The sequence below is a fragment of the Amblyomma mixtum genome, chromosome 10, assembly GCF_055824585.1.
Source record: "Amblyomma mixtum isolate Tamu chromosome 10, ASM5582458v1, whole genome shotgun sequence".
Lineage (NCBI taxonomy): Eukaryota > Metazoa > Arthropoda > Arachnida > Ixodida > Ixodidae > Amblyomma > Amblyomma mixtum.
In genome coordinates this window covers 186,290,229-186,309,537 of record NC_143021.1, presented here as the reverse complement: position 1 = coordinate 186,309,537, position 19,309 = coordinate 186,290,229, and the positions used below count along the sequence as shown (strand labels likewise).

Here is a 19,309-nt window from a genome sequence, read left to right as displayed (position 1 = left end):
GTAGGCCCTAAGCAAACGCTGCTTAAATAGCTGAGATTGAGAAGCTCTAAAAGCGAATGAAAAGGAGATTCGAGTAGAGCCATGTGGACAAGTTTACAAGACCTCGTCTTTCCTAATAATAGCATGCAGCCCTTACGGACGACCCAAAGGAGGAGCAATGCCCCCGTGTGATTTAGACTATACATACAGTATTTCTTTTCTCCCTACAGCTTCAATTTCAGCTGACTGACGCCGAATGTCAGTGCATAAAACCAGTACACACGTCGCCTACGCATATTAAACAGTGGAGCTTTCGCAGTTCCGTCATTTGGTGGGAGCACACGTTACTAGCAACGGGTCTGTAGAGTTACACTTAATGTCACAGCGCGTAAGCAAAAACGCCAACGGCGGTGGCACGGCAAAATCCCTGCGGTATTTAATTGCCTGCAGCACACTGGAACATAACTTTTGCAGTTATTTCGTTACTGGAGCGCTGGGCACCACTAGTGACCATCGCTACTCCCTCGCTTTGTCCTAGTTGGTGGTCGGACGAATTGTTCAGTCGACTTCTGTAAAACTGCTTCGTTCGCACATGCCACTTGCAGAGAACGTCGTTTGTGGCAAATAAAAGAGTGGTTATATCCAGGTTTAACTCTACTGTTCGTCCCGGTTCTTGCAACGCGAAGAGTAGTCGAAGTTGCGAACGACGTACGCTGACATGAAGCCCCGCCCACCTTGCTGGTCTGCAGCTCGGAAAGGCTGATGCTTCGTCGCACAGGCCGCACAATGGCACCTCCCACTGAGCGATGTGTGGGAGATGGTGTCTGCATCCTGGCTATGATCTTCCTCTGCACCTGTAACGGCACACCGAAGCAAAAGTGTCGATAAGCGCGCTCATGAAGTCGCGTCTCGGGGCACGGGAAGGAGTGAAGTCTAGAGCCGGTGAAAAAGCGCATCTCAGAGAGTAGCTGTATTGGTTGGCAAAGCGGCAACACGCATCTCTCATGTTCAGTGGAGCGACTTCCTGCATATGAAGAGCCGCGCAGAGCGTGAAGACTAATTGAAGGTAATTAAGCAATTAATTCAACTCATTTTCACTTGCATGGAGCATCACTATACGATCTATACAAATGGTTGCATGGTTATAGCCAAAGTACAATTGGCCCCGTTTGAAGTTCGCGCGCTGTGACGTCACGACCGTTTCGACCAATTGAAAAGCGTGACATTTCTGTCGACAACTTTTGCTTACAACGATGTGGCATTAAAGGCTTCCGCCTTAAACACCCGACAGACGCACTTAAGTCTGCTTACGTGTGAGAAGGAGCAAGCCCTCCCGGGCACTTTATGAACGCGCTCGCCGCGCGCGCTTCGGCCTGATGTAACCTGATGCAACGCAGCTGTCAATTCTACCTCAGCATGGCTCTGCGCAGCCGCCGCAGCCGTCCTGGTGGCGCGCTAACTTTGTGAAGGCAGTCGCCGCCGTACTGCGGTCCGCGCTCTAACTTAAGGGTATGACGTGATAGCTGATGGGTTAGTGCCGGTATATGCACAGTACAGATTCCTAGGAGTCTTCCTGGCGCAGTGCAGCAGCGGTTAAGCGCAGCGTCACTGCCTTCAGGTGGAAGGTACTGCCGCCCGTCGGACTTGTGCGGTAACTCCTTCCGAACAACCTCGCGTGACCCATCATTAATTTGACCGCCTTCTTTTAAGTGTATCATCGAGTGTTATCTCCCACACACATGCACACACAAAAAGGCAGGTTTCCTCACAATGGGGCAAGTGAGGCTGACGCCTGAATAACAAGGAAAAGGATAAGCTGCGTAGCCCGATGCTGGTATCATCTGACTTACCTCACTCCGCCCTTTGTCCACTCTGGTGGAATTAGATGAAACCCGGGCTGCCTGTGCCATTCGTTCGACAGGCCGCGAAATGAGCTCGACGAGAGGCCCACGGGGATCAGCGGCAGTGCTTGGCACAAGCCGGCCTCGGCTTGCCTGCATTTTGAGAGAAGCATGAGTTTAGTAGAGAAAAACTCGGAGTGTGATCCAGCTTAACGGCGGCGCTGCACACGAGACACCACTGCATGCTTCCAGAAGGGAGGAACAGCTGTACATTGGCCAACAAGGCCATTTCTTCGAAAACGCCGATCGCTTTCGCCTTGACCTCATGACAATGCCCTAACAAAACAACCAACACTGATGTTCATACCTACTTGTTTTGGTTACACACGCATGCATAGGTAATATGAGCTTGGAGCATAATAGCCTTAGCTGTTTATGCGGCATTAAACCCAACACAAGAAAACACATAGGTATTAACTGAGAGGGTAACAGACAAAGAAATTATCGATGAACACTTCAAACACTTATCAAGATTCGCATTCGCATTCTGTAATGCGCATTCTGTAATGTTCGCATTCTGTAATGCGAACGAAGGCCGAAATAACCACTTTATAATCTTTACAATGACAAAGGAAGGGGCTCCCGAGAAATGAGCAAGGGACCGGGAGACACCACAACAAAATGCGGCAAGCGAAAAAAACATTGACGTGAAAAAAAATTCAGAAAAAGGAAATAGGTTTGGTTTGGTTAATGGGGTTTAACGTCCCAAAGCGACTCAGGCTATGAGAGACGCCGTAGTGAAGGGCTCCGGAAATTTCGACCACCTGGGGTTCTTTAACGTGCACTGACATCGCACAGTACACGGGCCTCTAGAATTTCTCCTCCAAAGAAATCCTGCCGCCGCGGCCGGGATCGAACCCGCGTCTTTTGGGTCAGTAGCCGAGCACCATAACCACTGAGCCACCGCGGCGGCCAAAGGGACGCCGGCCTTTCCACTCTGCTAATAGTTTGTCTGCCTGTGTTTGTTCTTCTTCGTGGCGCGCCCCGCGAACTCTTATGGTCATACATATCCTGATCAATTTTAAGCTCCTGAAAGAAAAGCGATCAGAACTGTGCATCATTCAGAAATCGGCACCCAAAACTACTCAGAATTTTGGTAATTTCCTTAGGCGCCCATTGTTTAAACCTAGAATAGTTTTTCGAACGAAGAATGGACGAGACATTGAAACGTGGCTGGGTATGAGTTATACAGGGGGTAAGCTATAGAATCTAACCCGTGAGAAAAAACCTCGTCCGTTGTCTGTACGATCAGTTGTACCAAATTATACTACTTTTTCTAATGAAGCCGCAGAGGGGGTAACGCTTAGGGGAGCTGCTAGTAGCGTCGCAAATTCGCGATAACGGAAGAAAAGGAAATAGAACTTCCGTTATCGCGAATTTGCGACGCTACTAGCAGCTCCCCTAAGCGTTACCCCCTCTGCGGCTTCATTAGAAAAAGTAGTATAATTTGGTACAACTGATCGTACAGACAACGGACGAGGTTTTTTCTCACGGGTTAGATTCTATAGCTTACCCCCTGTATAACTCATACCCAGCCACGTTTCAATGTCTCGTCCATTCTTCGTTCGAAAACTATTCTAGGTTTAAACAATGCGCGCCTAAGGAAATTACCAAAATTCTGAGTAGTTTTGGGTGCCGATTTCTGAATGATGCACAGTTCTGATCGCTTTTCTTTCAGGAGCTTAAAATTGATCAGGATATGTATGACCATAAGAGTTCGCGGGGCGCGCCACGAAGAAGAACAAACACAGGCAGACAAACTATTAGCAGAGTGGAAAGGCCGGCGTCCCTTATAACGCAGCAGGTCAGCCACGCCGCCGGATGGGTAAGAGCTTATGCGCAAAAGCGACCCGGCCAGCCCGTTGGACGAGTCGAAACTGAAGGCCCAGCTCCGAGCTGCGCAGCCCGATCTCTCGCTGCTAATCGGCAGTGATTAAGTGGAAGGGGGTGATAAGGCAGGTCCACAAGATGTGGGATAGGGTAGCGTGGACACAGCAGAATGTGCAGTTGGGAGAGGAGAGGGTAGGGTGGATATAGGAGAGAACTGTGCGATTCGGGAAGGCGTTGGTTTGAAGCTGGCGCTAGGAGATTTCGTGCGGTGTAGGGACCTGTCGAAGTCAGTAATTTCGGGTATCCTGATAAGGGGTTAACCAGTCTCTCGCTAACCTTGCTCAGTGGTCGGGATAGGGGCTGGGCCCCGCCCGGATACATAATGCGTCGGGCGTGTGAGTGGGCCGTACGTTCCATTCAAGGGAGGAGTGTGCGTGATAGATTGTGGGATGTGGAAGGTGACGGGAGAGATGCGACATTTATAGAAATTATTGCGGTCTTGGATACCCCAGGCGTTTCTGGCATATTTACTCCCCCTAAAAACGCCTGGGGTATCCAAGACCGCAATAATTTCTATAAATGTCGCATCTCTCCCGTCACCTTCCACATCCCACAATCAGAATCGATCGGAAACTTCAGGAGCTTGCGGAGTGTACGCGGACGAAGGTTCCAAAATTAACTGGCCGCGTGACTAATAGGCAGCTTGCAGCTGATGATTCGCCCAACACCGGGGCGGACGCGCCAAGCGCGATTTCCTTTAGTGTTCAACATCGCCCGCCCTCCTAAATTGCAGATTTTGCAGTGGAACTGCCGGGGGTTCAGAAACAAGAGGGATTCGCTACAGCAATACGTAGATTCGTTGGATAAATTACCAGATATTATTGCACTGCAGGACGTGAATACGGAAGCCAAACTCAGACCATACAGCACGCATCAAAACAGCTCATCCACTTGCATTCTGGTGCATAAGGATTGCACGGCTGTGACAATTGAGCTGGATTTAGTCACTGAGGTGGAACATGCATTTATTCAGCTTTTACCGAACGTACGCACTAGCAGAAGTGCGTATGTGTTGAACATATATAGTCGACCGAAGAACAGGGGTGCATCTTTCGATGAGATTTTCCAAAAGGCCGCGCAATTGGCAAAAAGTGCACCTCTCATCATTGTGGGGGATTTTAACGCATATAGCTTCTTGTGGGGATATAGTAAGGAGGATATTAAGGGCAGGAGACTCGCTGCGGCCATATCGGACCTAGCACTGACGATTCTTACTGACCCGCAGCATCCCACGAGGATTGGCAACAGTGTCTCGAGAGATACATGTCCAGATCTCTCGTTGGTTAAAGGAGCGAGAAACTATGATTGGCACAACACGCAGGAGACCTTAGGGAGTGACCACTGCATTCTCAAGATCTGCCTCGACTACAATAAGCATCGCAGACCGAGAGGGAAAGCACGGCTCACGGACTGGTCGTTGTTCCGACAGGCGGAAGACTCTACGCTCAACGCGCCCATTGAAAAGTACGAGGAGTGGGCTGAGTCGCTGCTGAGAGTCAGGGACCGCTTCACACGTACGCTTCAGACATCAGAAGAAGTCCCGGCTATTGACAACCACTTACTACATCTATGGGAGGCCAGAAGAAGTCTCACACGGCGGTGGAAAAGGCAAAAACATAACCGCAAGCTCAAGATCAAGATCGCAAAATTAAGCTTGCAAGCTGAAGACTATGCACGATCCCTGGCCAAAAACAACTGGTTGGCCAAATGCGACTCCATGAAAGGCACCCTCAGCACCAAGGCGGCGTGGAGTCTTCTTAGATGTTTGATAGAGCCCTCTAAGTCTCGCGGGGATCAGCAACGTAACCTCAAGAGAGCCCTACACGGCTTCGCGGGCACGGACCAGCAGCTAGTTGCAGCCCTCGTGAGAAAGTACCTCTGTACAGTGAAAGACAACGAGCCAGTACGGGATTATGAGGGTATGGACAATCCGGACCTGGACAGAGAGTTCGAAGTCGAGGAAATACAGGCGGCGCTTATGGCCATGAGGCGGGGCACGGCGCCAGGGAACGACAGGGTGACGGAGGGATTGCTTGTCAATCTCAATCAGCAAGCGCTTGAACATCTCACGCAGTACATCAACGAATGCTGGAAAAGTGGACAGTTACCCAAGGCATGGAAGACGGCTGATGTCAGCTTTATTCCCAAGCCTGGAAAGGAGGTGAACATCAATAACCTCAGGCCCATCTCGCTTACGTCGTGCGCCGGGAAACTGATGGAGAAGGCGGTACACATGCGACTTTCTACGTATATAGAAGACCACAATATTATACCTCACACAATGTTTGGGTTTAGGGCACACTTGTCAACCCAGGACGTGTTACTGCAGCTGAAGATGGAGGTTATCGATCCCCCGCGCAAACGAAACAGTAGGGCCATACTAGCATTAGATCTGAAGGGGGCTTTCGACAACGTGAAGCATTCCAAGATCCTGGACAATCTACAGGGTACTCACTGCGGAAAGCGTACCTTTAATTACATCAAGGCTTTCTTGCAAGATAGGCAAGCGCACATCAGGATTGGCGACACGAGGTCCGAGGCGATACCCATGGGCACCAGGGGGACGCCTCAGGGAGCAGTCCTTTCTCCACTGCTCTTCAACGTTGCCCTCATGCATCTGCCGGAACAACTTAATGCCATAAGGGGAATCCGCCACGCCCTATACGCGGGTGACATAACCATATGGACAACGGAGGGAAAGATGGGACAGATGGAGGAGGCCCTCCAAGAGGCTGCCAGTACGGTTGAAAAGTATGTTGAAGAATGCGGACTGCGCTGTTCCCCGGACAAGTCGGAGCTCCTCGTCCTGCGAGGGAAGGGGGATACTGCATCGCTGGAAATCTCGGTCCATGATACACCTATTCCCGAGGTGGAAACAATACGGATTTTGGGGCTGCTCATTAACAACAAGGGTGTGAACGCAGCAGCGATCACCAAGCTCCGAACGGTGTGCGAACAAGTCATCCGTATGATATCTCGGATCACAAGCAAGAAAAACGGCATGCAAGAACAGGATACCCTTAGACTAATACAGGCCTTTGTCATCTGCATGATAGTGTACGTGGCCCCGTACCTTCGTTTGAGGAAGACCGATCTAAACCACCTGGACGTTATCATTCGAACAGCTTATAAGAAGGCACTCGGCCTACCCATGAAAGCATCTACGGAGCGTCTACTAAAACTAGGGGTACACAACACGGCTGATGAATTGATTAGCGCCCATCTTACAAGCCAGGTAGTGCGACTGGCCACAACTACGACCGGCCGCAGGGTCTTAGAAGATTTAAACATTAGCTTTCCGCAGCAAGTGGCTGGGAGACAAGATATACCTAAAAAGTGGAAGAGCAAATTCCTTACGCTTCCGCTTCCCAAAAACATGCACCCGGAGCACCATCATGCTAGACGAGTGGCGAGGAGCAAGAAGATGAACGAGTGCTATTCAACAAAAGAAGGAGCCTTCTTCGTGGACGCTGCGGGTCCTGTACAAGGAATATCAACAATCTCAGTGGTGCACCAAATGCAAGTCGTGGACGGGCTTTCAGTTCGTAACGGGGATACACAGGCTATGGAGGAAGTAGCGATAGCCCTAGCCGCAACGCACTCCGAATCTAAATGCATAGTTACAGATTCCCAGGCGGCTTATAGAAACTATATGCGTGGCAGAATCACGCCGCTAGCCTGCAAAATTCTTAGTCAATGTAGGACTTCAGCTGAATGGAAGGAATTAATATGGGCACCAGGTCACCAGGGAGTTGAAGGAAACGAGCGCGCACACGCTTCGGCCCGAGCTTTTCTTCCCCGGCATCCTTCTACGTCCTCCCTTCCTGATTCTGGCTCCCCCTCTCCGCTAACGACATATTCAGAAATATTGCAACATTTGCGCCTTGAAAGGCAGACACTCCCGAGGCCCGCTAAGGGTCTCAGTAAATCAGAGGAATGTCACCTTCGCAGGCTACAAACTATGTCTTTCAGTAACCCAGCTACGCTTCACGCCATTGAGCCCGAGTCCTTTTCGGCACAGTGCAAATTTTGTGGCCAGAAGGCAAACTTGTACCACATGGTATGGGCTTGTCAGAAAAATGACAGCATTGAGATCATAAATCAGCCAACGCGGGAGGGCTGGGAGGCGGCCCTGTCCAGCTCGGACCTCGAGGAACAACGAGCCCTCGTCGCCAGAGCACGGGCAGCAGCTTTCACCAACGGCGTCCCGGACTAGGGACCCGATCAGCCTTCCCTTCAACTAAGGCTTTAATAAACGTTTTCATCATCATTGCAGTCTTGGAGTCGCTGATAATAAATTTGGTGATGAATTTAATGCTGTGCAAGCCGCGCGCAACCATAGGCGCATCTCAGAGCAGGGCCCAGGTCTTCCTCTCCCCGCGACCTTGGGGAAGCAGGGCGCGCGCGGCCCTCTCGAGGAAAGAGCGGGAGGGAGACGCTGCTATCAAGGAGTACTTCGGTGACTCCTCTCTTTCTTGGAAAAGCCACCCGCTTCTAGAAGTTTCGGATAAGGTGACTTAAGAGCTTGTTGCGTGCTGTTATCTGGTTCTGGGTCAGGCTTCGTCGAAGGAAATAGAGAGGTCCCGGCTTTCGAGAAACAGTGAATAGCGGGCATTGAGATCGAAGGCCACTTATACCCCTGCCACACGGCAAATTTAATGTCATTCCCATCGAATGACATTCGTTCGAAACGACATTAGTTTGCTGCCACACGAGAAAATCTAATGTCATTCGATGAAAACGAAGTTAGGTATCGAATGAGTTCCCTAAAACATTCGCCTGCGACGTCCGAGCTAATGTGTTCCCTCGACACCAGAGACCTGGTGAGAATATACACCGAAAAACATGATTACAAAAACGTCACAAGCACTGTAATATTTCCGCGTCCCTACGATTGTGCTGTCGTTCATTTATGTATATAAAAATGCCAAATAGAATTGGAAAAAAATAAAACTCACTCTCGCTACCAGCCTTGCGTGGTTAACATCCACAACATGGCGACGCCCAGCTCGCCCGCTTCGGACCGAATACTGCGTCGCCGCTGCATTTTTCGACGCGATAGCTTGCTCTAAACGGTTGTATTCGCTTTTATTTTGTGCATTCTCATCCCTCCGTAACAATATAGGTTTGAAATATCAGTCGCTTTTGAGATAAATTTCAGAATTTCTTGATGCTAGGCTTAACTATGTACGGCGTACACTGTCGTCATAGCAACGACCCCGAGCGAAGTATTTCTCCAACTTTGCACTAGAATCTACATTTTCATTTCATCCAATTGATTTACATTAAAAAAAAACAAAGCCTTCGAATGCATTCATTACTGCCGTTAATAAAAGAGAAAAATGTTTTTTCGGCACTCAGTTCAGGAGGTTTGACTTGCTATCGTCTAGATGGCGCCACAGTATGTTATGCTTCTCGCACGCTACGCTAGTCACACCCAACCACCGTGCTCCCTACCAAAACTGCTGTGAGGACGGGCGGCAGTGCGCGCAAGGTGCGCCCGTAGCATGCGCAAAGCTTTTGCGGACGCACAGCTAATACTGTCTAATTTCCCCATAGAGAGCATTTCACAATATGACGTCCGCCATTTGCCTGCCACCGCTGGCTGAGGTTTGGCTTGGCTTGGACTTGTGGTGGATAGCAGTGATCAACACGTTATTGAAATCAACGTTTTTAGATCCCTCGTACAGCGCGCCTATCTAAATACGTTGATTAAAATGAGGATGAAGATTTTAGAATCGGTTTCCATTAGCAAAGCAATACTTTTTGCAACGTATTGAAGCATACATCGAAATTTTTGTATGCTGTACTCACTGCACTCTCTTTCCATTGCAATCGCCATCATTAGCAAATGACATTAGTTTTTGCCGTGTAGCAGCGCGCAGAAAAAATGTCATTAAGTTGAACAAATGTCATTCGATGAGAATGACATTAAATTTGCCGTGTGGCAGGGGTATTATTCAGTGAGTCAGCTTAGGAAGCTCTGTCCAAAGCGTCTGGTTCTTCTTTGTATATTTCTTTCTATATTGTTTTCGTCCGTGTTCCATCGCTCGTCCATCTTCTGGCTGTCTGATTCACGTCCAACGCTGAAACGACGCGCACCCTGAAGTAGTGATCCGCCAAAAGAACCTGAACTTTAATAGAGCTTTCTATTGTTCAATACAATATTTCTCAAAATGTGACTTTCGCAAAAGTTACCCTATATAAACCTGCAGAGCTACAAGCCAGTGAGTCCACACAAACGCTTGCGTGGCACGGAAGCCGAGTGGTCACGTTCTTACATGCAGCCTTTGCTGCCGCCGGGTATTCGTTTTTTACAGAAAAATATGCAGGCGCTACTTTCTTGTTGTGCCCCACCTGGTGGGAAGACAAGTGAACTAGACCGCTTTCCCGAATTCCTGGTATCGATGGCTTCAATGTCAAGCCAGCTCATCATCATTTCGTCCGCATTATTCGCGAAAATGCTCTCCATACAGTCTCTACAAGCCTACCGTTGAACATCTGCACAGATTGTTCCACCTATGACGTCCCACAAATTTTAATAATAGGCTTTTGGAGTTAGAAGAGCGTTTTTTCCGCATAGCATTGTCAGCGATGTGGCACATCAGAATAAAGCTAGGACGTGCTAATTAGCGTGCTGATTAAGTAATACCGAATGGCTAACTTTTTTTACTGTTACTGTTAGGCTCCTTAATTACTGAGAGGCGTGTACCCCACCGTCAGTAATACCCGTTTCAGTTCTTGAAATGTGGAAAACGCGGTTGACCTCGGCGCTGTGATCAAATAAATTTTTGCCTATTTTGACGAGTTATACATGCACCAGACAGGTTGCTTTGTCTGGAAACTTCTCGAAATGCCATCTATTTTTGGAGCGATGTAGCCAAAATTTGTTGGGCCACAGCGCGAATGCTAACCGCGTTTTTGAAATTCTCGAAACTGATATAAATATTACTTAAGGCGGGCTACACGCCACTCATTTATTTAAAGGGGCCTAATTGTGGTCGTTAAAAATCTCACTATTCAATATTATTCAAAGCTATCTTTTAGCTCAAAAAGTCTACTTTTAAAAATGTGTGAAGTCTTACGTGAAACAACGTGTATATTCGTGTACCAAAGCACCAGAACGGCACTTCTTGAAGCGGTACATTGAATCATTCCTGAGTGCGTCATTTGAAGTGCAACATCGAAACAAGGCATCAAATGTAGGCACGCACTCAGCTTCATATGGATACAGATTATTTTATACATTTGAGCAAAAATGTACCGAATACCTATGCAAAGTATAGATTACATTTTGCATTATAACAAATAACTGGTGCAAATATTTCTTGAAGAGCGCTAGTAAGTGTAGTTGCCTTACCCAGTTTGACACCAAGCTCTTCAAAGGTGCTACCATACTTTAGTGAAGAGCCCGAAGATGCCATGTTAACAGATGTCTGTACAACGAGGCGACAATTTCTATTCCGCAAACATTGGGAGCGAGAGCACGTCACTGCTCAAAAACAGTTCCTGAATTCGCAGCGTATCGTCTGACCCGCAAACGTTTTTCCCGACCCTGCTTTCATCATTCCACACTCGAAGTCCCCCACCTTGCGTTTCCTCCCACCCTACCCTCCCAAGTTATAAGAAAAAATCTTGGACACGAGCGTACATGGCTTAGAATTCTGCCGTCCACTTCGGCATTACCGAAGCTGTGGCCGCGAGGAGCTCTCGAAATACAAATCCCGCTCACACGTCTGGTCTGGAATATGTCAGAGCGACGACCTCTCTCATTGGCACGCGATCTCATGGGCCTCAAAAGGAAGCCACTAACGCAGAAGGCAACGAAAATCCGTTTGTGCTCAATAATTTGGCACCGATTAAAATATTTATGTCCACCACGACGTATGCGGCGGTGACGTATCCATAACACCTGCATTGCTAAAATAAAAATAAGAAGCCGCCCTGGAAGACGACATCACAGATGAGTATTCACAAGCACGCTGCTCGTCTTCAGGACAAGGCTCAGGAGAAAGAGTACTGCGTGCAAGGTACTGCTTCGCCCTTTCCATTTCGCATCTATCGAACACGCCTGCAAAAGCCAGAGGAGACGGCTCAGATGCAAACTGCCGGATACCGACAAGGAATTTGTTGCCGCGTTCACAGGAACTAAAAAAATTGACACACGATTACGATAGTCGACAATGCACAATTTGAGGACAGCTCTTCACGCATTTAAATATTTCGTTATGCTGAGGTAAAGAATTTCAGGCAGATGTGTTTCTATATCGGTTGCCACCCTTCGGAATCTTCCCATCGCAGCCATCATCCTGGTGTCCCTGCTCCTGCTCTCGCCGTTTCAGGTGGCGTGTCGCTGCTACTACCTGCCATGGCTGTCAGGTTGCGTGTTACGCCGACTACGCGAACGCCGACGACTACGACGCGGAATGCAGAAAAGGGCGCCTGAAATCTGCGCTCTAAATCAATTATACGCAACCTGCATTTTTTTTTCTCAGACGCTTTCTTAAGCGACGCCCCGACATTTTCTTTTGTCGACAAAAACTAAGCGGGACACAAGTATATCCAAAGAACAAAGAACAATTTCAGGAAAAAAATCGCTGATAAGCAGCTTTATCGATTCAAAGCACACTCTGAACATAACGGTGCCGACGAACGGTTTCTTATAAACAGCATATCACAGTACCAGTTATCGCGGCACCCGGCTTAGTTCATCAGCACATCTTTATAGTCTCACCTACACCTTTTCCTTGGCTGAACGGCTTAAAATAGCTGTACACTGTGGAACTCACAAGTGATAGTGCCCAATGCTGCTTAGTCTATGATATAAAAATACCAGATAAATTTCCCTAGAACTTCAGACCGAAGTGAGCCGCCCAAGCTTCACGCGGGAAACCGCACTTGTGATCGGTTGGCGTATTCATTGTGTGCGGTGAAGTTCATTTGTTTGATGCCACCGAGCGGATTTCTCCACAGGCTTCTACCGATTCATGCTTGGCCGGAAAGTGCCTCCGTGTCGTTTTTCGCGCCTTAACTTCGGTTTTCCCAAGTTCGAAAGGGCAAACCTGAACGCGGGCAGCTTAAGGCATGGGAAAATAGGACATGAGTTAAAGATCATCATCATGAGCCTTTACTGCGGGAAAAATGCTTCTGCTGTTGCACTCCTGGAGGCTAAGCAGAAAAGATGGAAGTGGGCCTACACGCTATACTCGAATACGCCTAAGTGAATGCAAAAAGGGAACAAGCTCTTCTCTGGCGTACTTGTTTTATAATAGAGAGTGCGGTGTAGAACACCTTAAACCGCATTTTTCTGTTTAGAGTGTAAGAACTACTTGGAGAGCCCTGGACAGAAACCTCAGGAGCGCATCATAATAACGTGCTGACATTTAATACGACCATGTCGAAGACGGTAATTTAAACAGCAAAATTACACGAATTTACTAGCAGAAATCGTCTCCTGATTAAAGGGAATAAATCAAACCTGTATTATTTGGAACTAAAAACAAACATATACCAATCAGCAAATCTATCATTATATGCAACAGTATTGAAATTAATTCCAGTATTACAGTGACCAATTGTGACTGTGCCCCTCGCCACTCTCTCCTTTCCCTCATCCCTCTTTCACAGTGCAGGGCACTGAACGCGTGAACGTTTCAAGCTATATTCAAAAAGTTACTTTATTTATCTCGACTAATTAATCAATAGGAGGAGCGAAGAAATGGTACTGTAACTTAGATGGTAATGGTACTGTAATGCTACTCTAACCCTAACAACAACCACACGATTTCAGTTCTGAAGAACGCTTAGTTTTTTTTATAAACCTTGGTCCAAGTTTGCTGGCACAACCTCTATACCTATACAAACGTCTTTTTCATAAAAGATTCCATGATTATTTCTTTGGGTTAGAAGAGCTGTTTCAGCAGACCGATGCGACATGAAGCCGTGCTGAAAATCATGTAGCATATTTATTTTGGTGTAGTTATGTTGTCATCTTTGTATGCATTAATTTCTCCATGCCTTATGAGAATACAGTTAAAATTGAAATAGGGCGGTAGTTATGAAGGTTACTTCTACCGCACTGTTTAAATATAGGCACCACTTGGGCTTCTTGCATTTTTTTCAGGAAATACACCAGTTGAAGGTATTAGAATGTAGACGTGTGTTAAGACAGGGCAGATGAATTTAAGTACATACTTCACACGTGCAATCTGAATTCTGTTGAAATCTTTCAGTTGCCGTTTTTAGTAACATTAATATATTAAAATACTTCGTCAGAGCCTCTCGGGCAAAGAAAGAAAAGAGTACAAACTGGGCCGGCTTGCACGAAACAAATAAGACCGGCTTATTTCCAGTCTAATCTTATTCGCGGTCTAAAAGCTCTCTCGGTTTTGAAGAAAGGAAAGGCGCATAGATGGTTCACTTTGTCGGTGAGTGCCTCAAATGCGCACGAACGCCGACTAAAACATTGAGTTACCGAACTTTCAGTCGGAGTTCGTGGTGCATTTGAGGTGTCCACTGACAAAATGAACCAGCTATGCGCCTTTCCTTTCTTCAAAACCGAGAGAGCTTTTAGACCGCGAATAAGACTAGACTGGGAATAAGCCGGTCTTATTTGTTTCGTGCAAGCCGGCCTTGGTATCGTCAGGTGCAGATGTGCTAGCAGCCTCAAGACTTTCACCACTCTTCAGCACGAGAGAGAGAGAAAGAAAAGGACGAAAAGGTAGGAGGTTAACCAGGCGATGCCCAGTTGGCTACCCTACACTTGGGGTGGGGAACAAAGGGGAAAAAAGGAAAAAGAGCAGCAAGGAAATGAGTTTTCTAAGTGTCCAGCGACCACTATGTCACGGGGACAGAGGGCGCGCACTGAAAACTTAAAAGATTATAGACGGGAATACAACTCCGAGTCCCTTAAAAATCTCAGGAGCGCTTTGACCGCTTTCCTATGTGAGGAAGCTTGTGTCCAAGACCCCAAAACGTTGGACTCTGTTAAAGGACGCGAGTTTAAGTGGTACAGAGTAGCAATTAGGAAAGCGTGCTCTTGCTCGAAACAAGGGCAGTCACAGAGGAGGTGTCCGATCGTTTCATCACAACCGCACTGGTCACACGCTGGAGAGTCTGCCATTGCGATGAGATGGGAATGGGCGTTTGTGAACGACACTCCCAGCAACAGGCGGCACAACAGCGTAGTATCATCGCGGGGGAGGCCGAATGGTATATGATGTGGAAGCAAGAGGTTGAACTGGTGCGAGCGGGATGTCCAACCTCCAGGGCCAGACCACGACGTTACAGTCAGGTTTCGGGCGAGTAGTTGAAGATGCCTTGCTGCGTCAGCTCTTGTCAGTGGTATGCGGACAGTGTTGGTTGTATTGTGAGCCGATCGAGCAGCATCGTCAGCTAAGGCGTTACATCCTAATATGAAAAAAACTCTCCCCAGTGTTATCGAGCATGCAGGTAAAACATTTTGGGGGGGAGAGCATTGGTGGATACATTTAATTAACAGCACGAAAAGTTAATTAAATGTATCCACCAATGCTCTCCCCCCAAAGTGTTTTACCTGGATGCTCGATAACACTGGGGAGAGTTTTTTTCATATTAGGATGCAGAAGAGTTCAGCTTTTTCCAGCTTATAACAGATCAGGACATTTTGTCGTTGCAGAACATGTTGATACAGTACGTCTTTGGATTTTTTAACATTGCTGTTAGTTTATTGCGGAATGATTTGAACTCTCTGAATATTAAAGGGAGACTGAAGCACTTTTTTTGAAAATCAGGCTGGCAGCGGCGCCCTATAGTTTTTCATGCGGTATACTGGAATATCGCATCCAAATAAGGCAAAAACAAGCGCGAATTGCCTTCTTTAGCCGAAATATGCGGCCTGTGCCGCGGGGCACGCCGCGCGGCGCGCCGCCGCCCGTGATTGGTCAAGAGAGGTCGTGACGTCACTTTGAGGACTGGAGAAGCTGCCGATGCGGATCCGGCGCTGCGTTGACTGCAGATCGCAGCTTTCCGTGTAGTTGTAATAGCGAATACGGCGACTATTTTTTTTTACTGACCTCCGAAGAAAAGGATACTAAAGTTTGCTGATTCCTCGTATCGCCTGAAACCAAAATAGACACAAGCAAAAAATTCTACGCCTAGCACAAGCATACGCCAGCGTCAAAGACGCGATGCAGACCATGCGTAAAAGGTGGCAGCACAACCTCGGCTCGTATTCTCGGAAAGGAACGGGTGCGAACAATACTCAAGTCAATTACCACCCCCGGACGCCTCCTGGCTCGCCCGGAAGAGCGTCATCCTAAAGAAAAGGCCCAAAGCACTGTGTACAAAAAATCCTGTTCTCGGTACCCGGCGTTGCAGGTTGGGGCAAGAAAGTATTTCAAGGAAACGATGAAGGAGCACGAAGTTTATGTCAAAATTAGCGAAGCGCAGTGGCCAAGCACTGCGAGGCATGTGACCACAGGATAGTGACGCAATCATTGTGCGCTGGAAACCAAGCCAAATACGCGCACAAGGCTGCTGCTTCACTCGTGGCGCGTTCAGTAGATGCCAGAAAATATTAATCGCTGCCTCGGAAACGTTCGCCTTTCCTAGATTTGCAGTTTAGGTTCAGTGAAGTAGTTACCAACTATATGTGTGTTTAAAAGCCAAGCTAGCTGCAACTCGCCCGCTGCCACAACTTGATGAAGAAACCGAGTAAGGTTGCGGTGTTTTTTTGCAAAAACTCGGTTGGCATTCATTTCACTCAGAAATTTGCATCCGAAATCAACGTCGAACGCTTTCATTTAAATCGCTTAGCTACGATTAAACGAGATGCTGTATATGAAGAGCTTCGATGCTTGCTTGCTTTGCTTTATTGTGCTTTGCTCTGCTTGCTTGCTTGCTTGCTTGGACACGTCGAACCGAGTATAAAATCACTAACCGAGCTTTGCTGAGCACGTCTCAGGTGGTCTGGCCGCCCCTAAGCTGAGGAGAGCGTCACATGCTTAAGCCTCTATAAGGTTTCTTCAGGGGCTAAGTGAGCATGTTTCTACTTTTAAAAGAGGCGCTTCTTCGGAATGGTGACACGCCTCTCATGCGCGAGAAAATCGAAGGAACTGTGTCATGGTTCAGCCGCGCCTTTTCGACAGAAATCTCCAGAGGTCACATTAGGGAGAAGCTCTGCATGAAGCCGCTCTTACGAAAGTGCTTCGAGCAGAGTAGGCTTGCTTTGGTCAGCTTGAAGTCTTGGTCACAGCAGCGAGCGCTTGCGCTGCGAGCTTATGATCTTGCGAAAAACAGTGGAAGACGACACAGTCTCGGCCGTATTTGTTCATGGACACGAACGCAGAGTAGTACCTCGTGTTGAATCTGATTCTCAAGGTCGGCTGACACACTTTGTACGTCACAACGCACGCAGCACGAGAAACAACGCGCGCTGAAAGCTCGCTCGGCTGCGCCGACGTATCCCCGGGTCCTCAACGTGACGTCACGTTGGCCGACATGGACGAGATTTTCCTCTCCGCTGTCCTCCTCTCCTACGCTCGCGCGGGGCGCGGGAGATTTGAACATCGTGTTTTTAATTGGTGATTGCGCCACTGTTTTAGCAAGAATCGAAAAAATAATTTCGCAGACGTGATCAGCAATGACACTACTTCAAAACCCTAAAAAATTAGCTGATTCGAAAACTGCCTCAGTATCCCTTTAATGGATCGTTGATAGGTTAGCAGTTCTGAGGCAGCTGCGACTTTGAAGGCTTCATCAATGCATTCCTCGTCTGCGAGATCTGCACTATAGGCACACACCTGCTATAACACGTGGCGCACACGTGCAGGCAGTCGGGAGGAACAAGCCGTCAAGTTTTTGCTTTAATGCACATTTCCTGCACGGCATCTAAACATCTCTGGTCAATTTTTAAATCTTATGTGTGAGTTTTGCAGACGACAAAGATGGCTGAACCTGCTTAAGAAAAAAAAAATGGATCAGATGAATGTTGCTAAGGCTAAAGAGAGACGCGTTGGAGGAAAATGCTTGCACGAATGACGCGGTGTTACTATAGAGTTTGACAGCCTCTGTGCACGAAATTTTGAGATACTCTCCACCGATTATGTACCTCCCAGTTTCATATTAAAACTCTTGCCACGTGTTGCGTAGCCGAAACATCGCCGATTTTGAGAACGCCATACATACCGGTGTCTCCATGGGCTCGGCAAGGTGGTGTGGCCCCCGCACCTTCTGTCGTCGACTGGGCATCGTTCAGGGATGTCATGGTGACCAGAGAGCACTGGTGGCATTGAAAACAAGGCGGCTGCTGTAGCAAGACAGCTGCCGACTGGCAGCCTGTGGCAAGTCAATGCCTTTTGAAATGCCCACCTGAAAAGTACAATCAATATTTTAAAAAAATGTGGTTAATGGTTTATGGGGGTTTAACATCCCAAATGAACTAAGGCTCTGATGGACGCCGTAGTATAGGGCTCCAGAAATTTTGAACACCTGGGGCCCTTTAACATGCACTCACATCCCACAGTGCATGGGCTTCTAGAATTTCGTCTTCATAGAAATGCAACAGCCACGGCCAGGATCGAACCCGCATTTATTGTTTTGATTACCGAAGAGGGGCCAGTAATAAAACCATTGTTAGGACCTCCAAGTTGATGGAATAAAATAGCATGAAGCAATTTTCACGCAAGTATGAAGCAGCAAACAAAAACCATGGACAAGAAATTGAATACATTGTGTTTAATGCAGCCATGTTTAAAGAATGTCTAATTGTCAGTAGTGAAGGAGTTCCAGAGGATGTGTGGGTGTTTTGAAATGAATGATTGCTTTAGGAGATTTAACGCATCGCCATGAGCACTCATTTTAGGAGAAGGGATTCTTGGTATGAGTGTGCACCGAGTTTCATTTGCACTGTAATGGGGCGACGCGCACAGTTAGTATGGATGGCCACAGTCGTCCTTCCAGCGGTGCTGCTCAGCAGGCCAGCGTTCGAAAGCGCAAACACGAACTTCGTTAGCTTCGGCTTCGTCCTTCTTTCTCTCATTTGCCGGCGCTAGCTGCTGGGGCACCAAACCCCAACTCTTTTGCGTACAGCACGCATATGTGCGCTGCATTGTACGGAGAGAACGAAGTTTACGCGTATGATTTAATTCGTATAACTTTTGCGACTTCTACAGAAACCGCAGGCATTATCAGAGCTCGCGTCATTCTACTGCGCATGTAGGATTCAAAGGGAGCATCTTACCCTCACCTGCTGCACCGCAGCCGCATGTGGCTGGCCGCGGATGCACCGCAGTGAGTTGCATCCGCTGACGTGACGATGTGCGTGCAAAGGCCTGCTTCAGCTGGAGTGATTGAGCCAGGCATTGGCTTCCAAGGAAGACAACCAGACTGGAAGGCAGAAGTGAAGCCAAGACTTAGAAATGCAACACCGAGTAACTTGGGCATTACGGCTAGACGAATTGCATATTACGCGAGACTGACAACATTGTAGGTTTTTCATTACGGTAATTGTGCTCTTGGGTAGTCCCCAAAGTGAACTATATTTGAAATATAGGAGGAGT

General features: G+C 47.8%; 1 protein-coding gene across 16 annotated transcripts in view; it reads right to left on the bottom strand.

Annotated features, from left to right (window-relative positions):
• Nucleotides 1–19,309, bottom strand: part of LOC149327961 (uncharacterized) — a 62,803-nt gene that overhangs the window by 12,858 nt on the left and 30,636 nt on the right. For 14 of the 16 annotated variants that reach the window (XM_089563050.1, XM_089563045.1, XM_089563058.1 and 11 more), the window contains 4 exons: nucleotides 18,997–19,136; nucleotides 17,937–18,119; nucleotides 1,830–1,973; nucleotides 714–833 (listed from right to left, as the gene is read on the bottom strand). In XM_089563050.1, coding sequence (XP_089419176.1) covers nucleotides 714–833; nucleotides 1,830–1,973; nucleotides 17,937–17,999 — 327 coding nt within the window. In that variant the 5' untranslated portion in view covers nucleotides 18,000–18,119; nucleotides 18,997–19,136. Of the gene's footprint in view, nucleotides 1–713; nucleotides 834–1,829; nucleotides 1,974–17,936; nucleotides 18,120–18,990; nucleotides 19,137–19,309 lie in introns of all 16 variants that reach the window. The other 2 variants (XM_089563046.1, XM_089563053.1) reach the window with 2 other exon arrangements.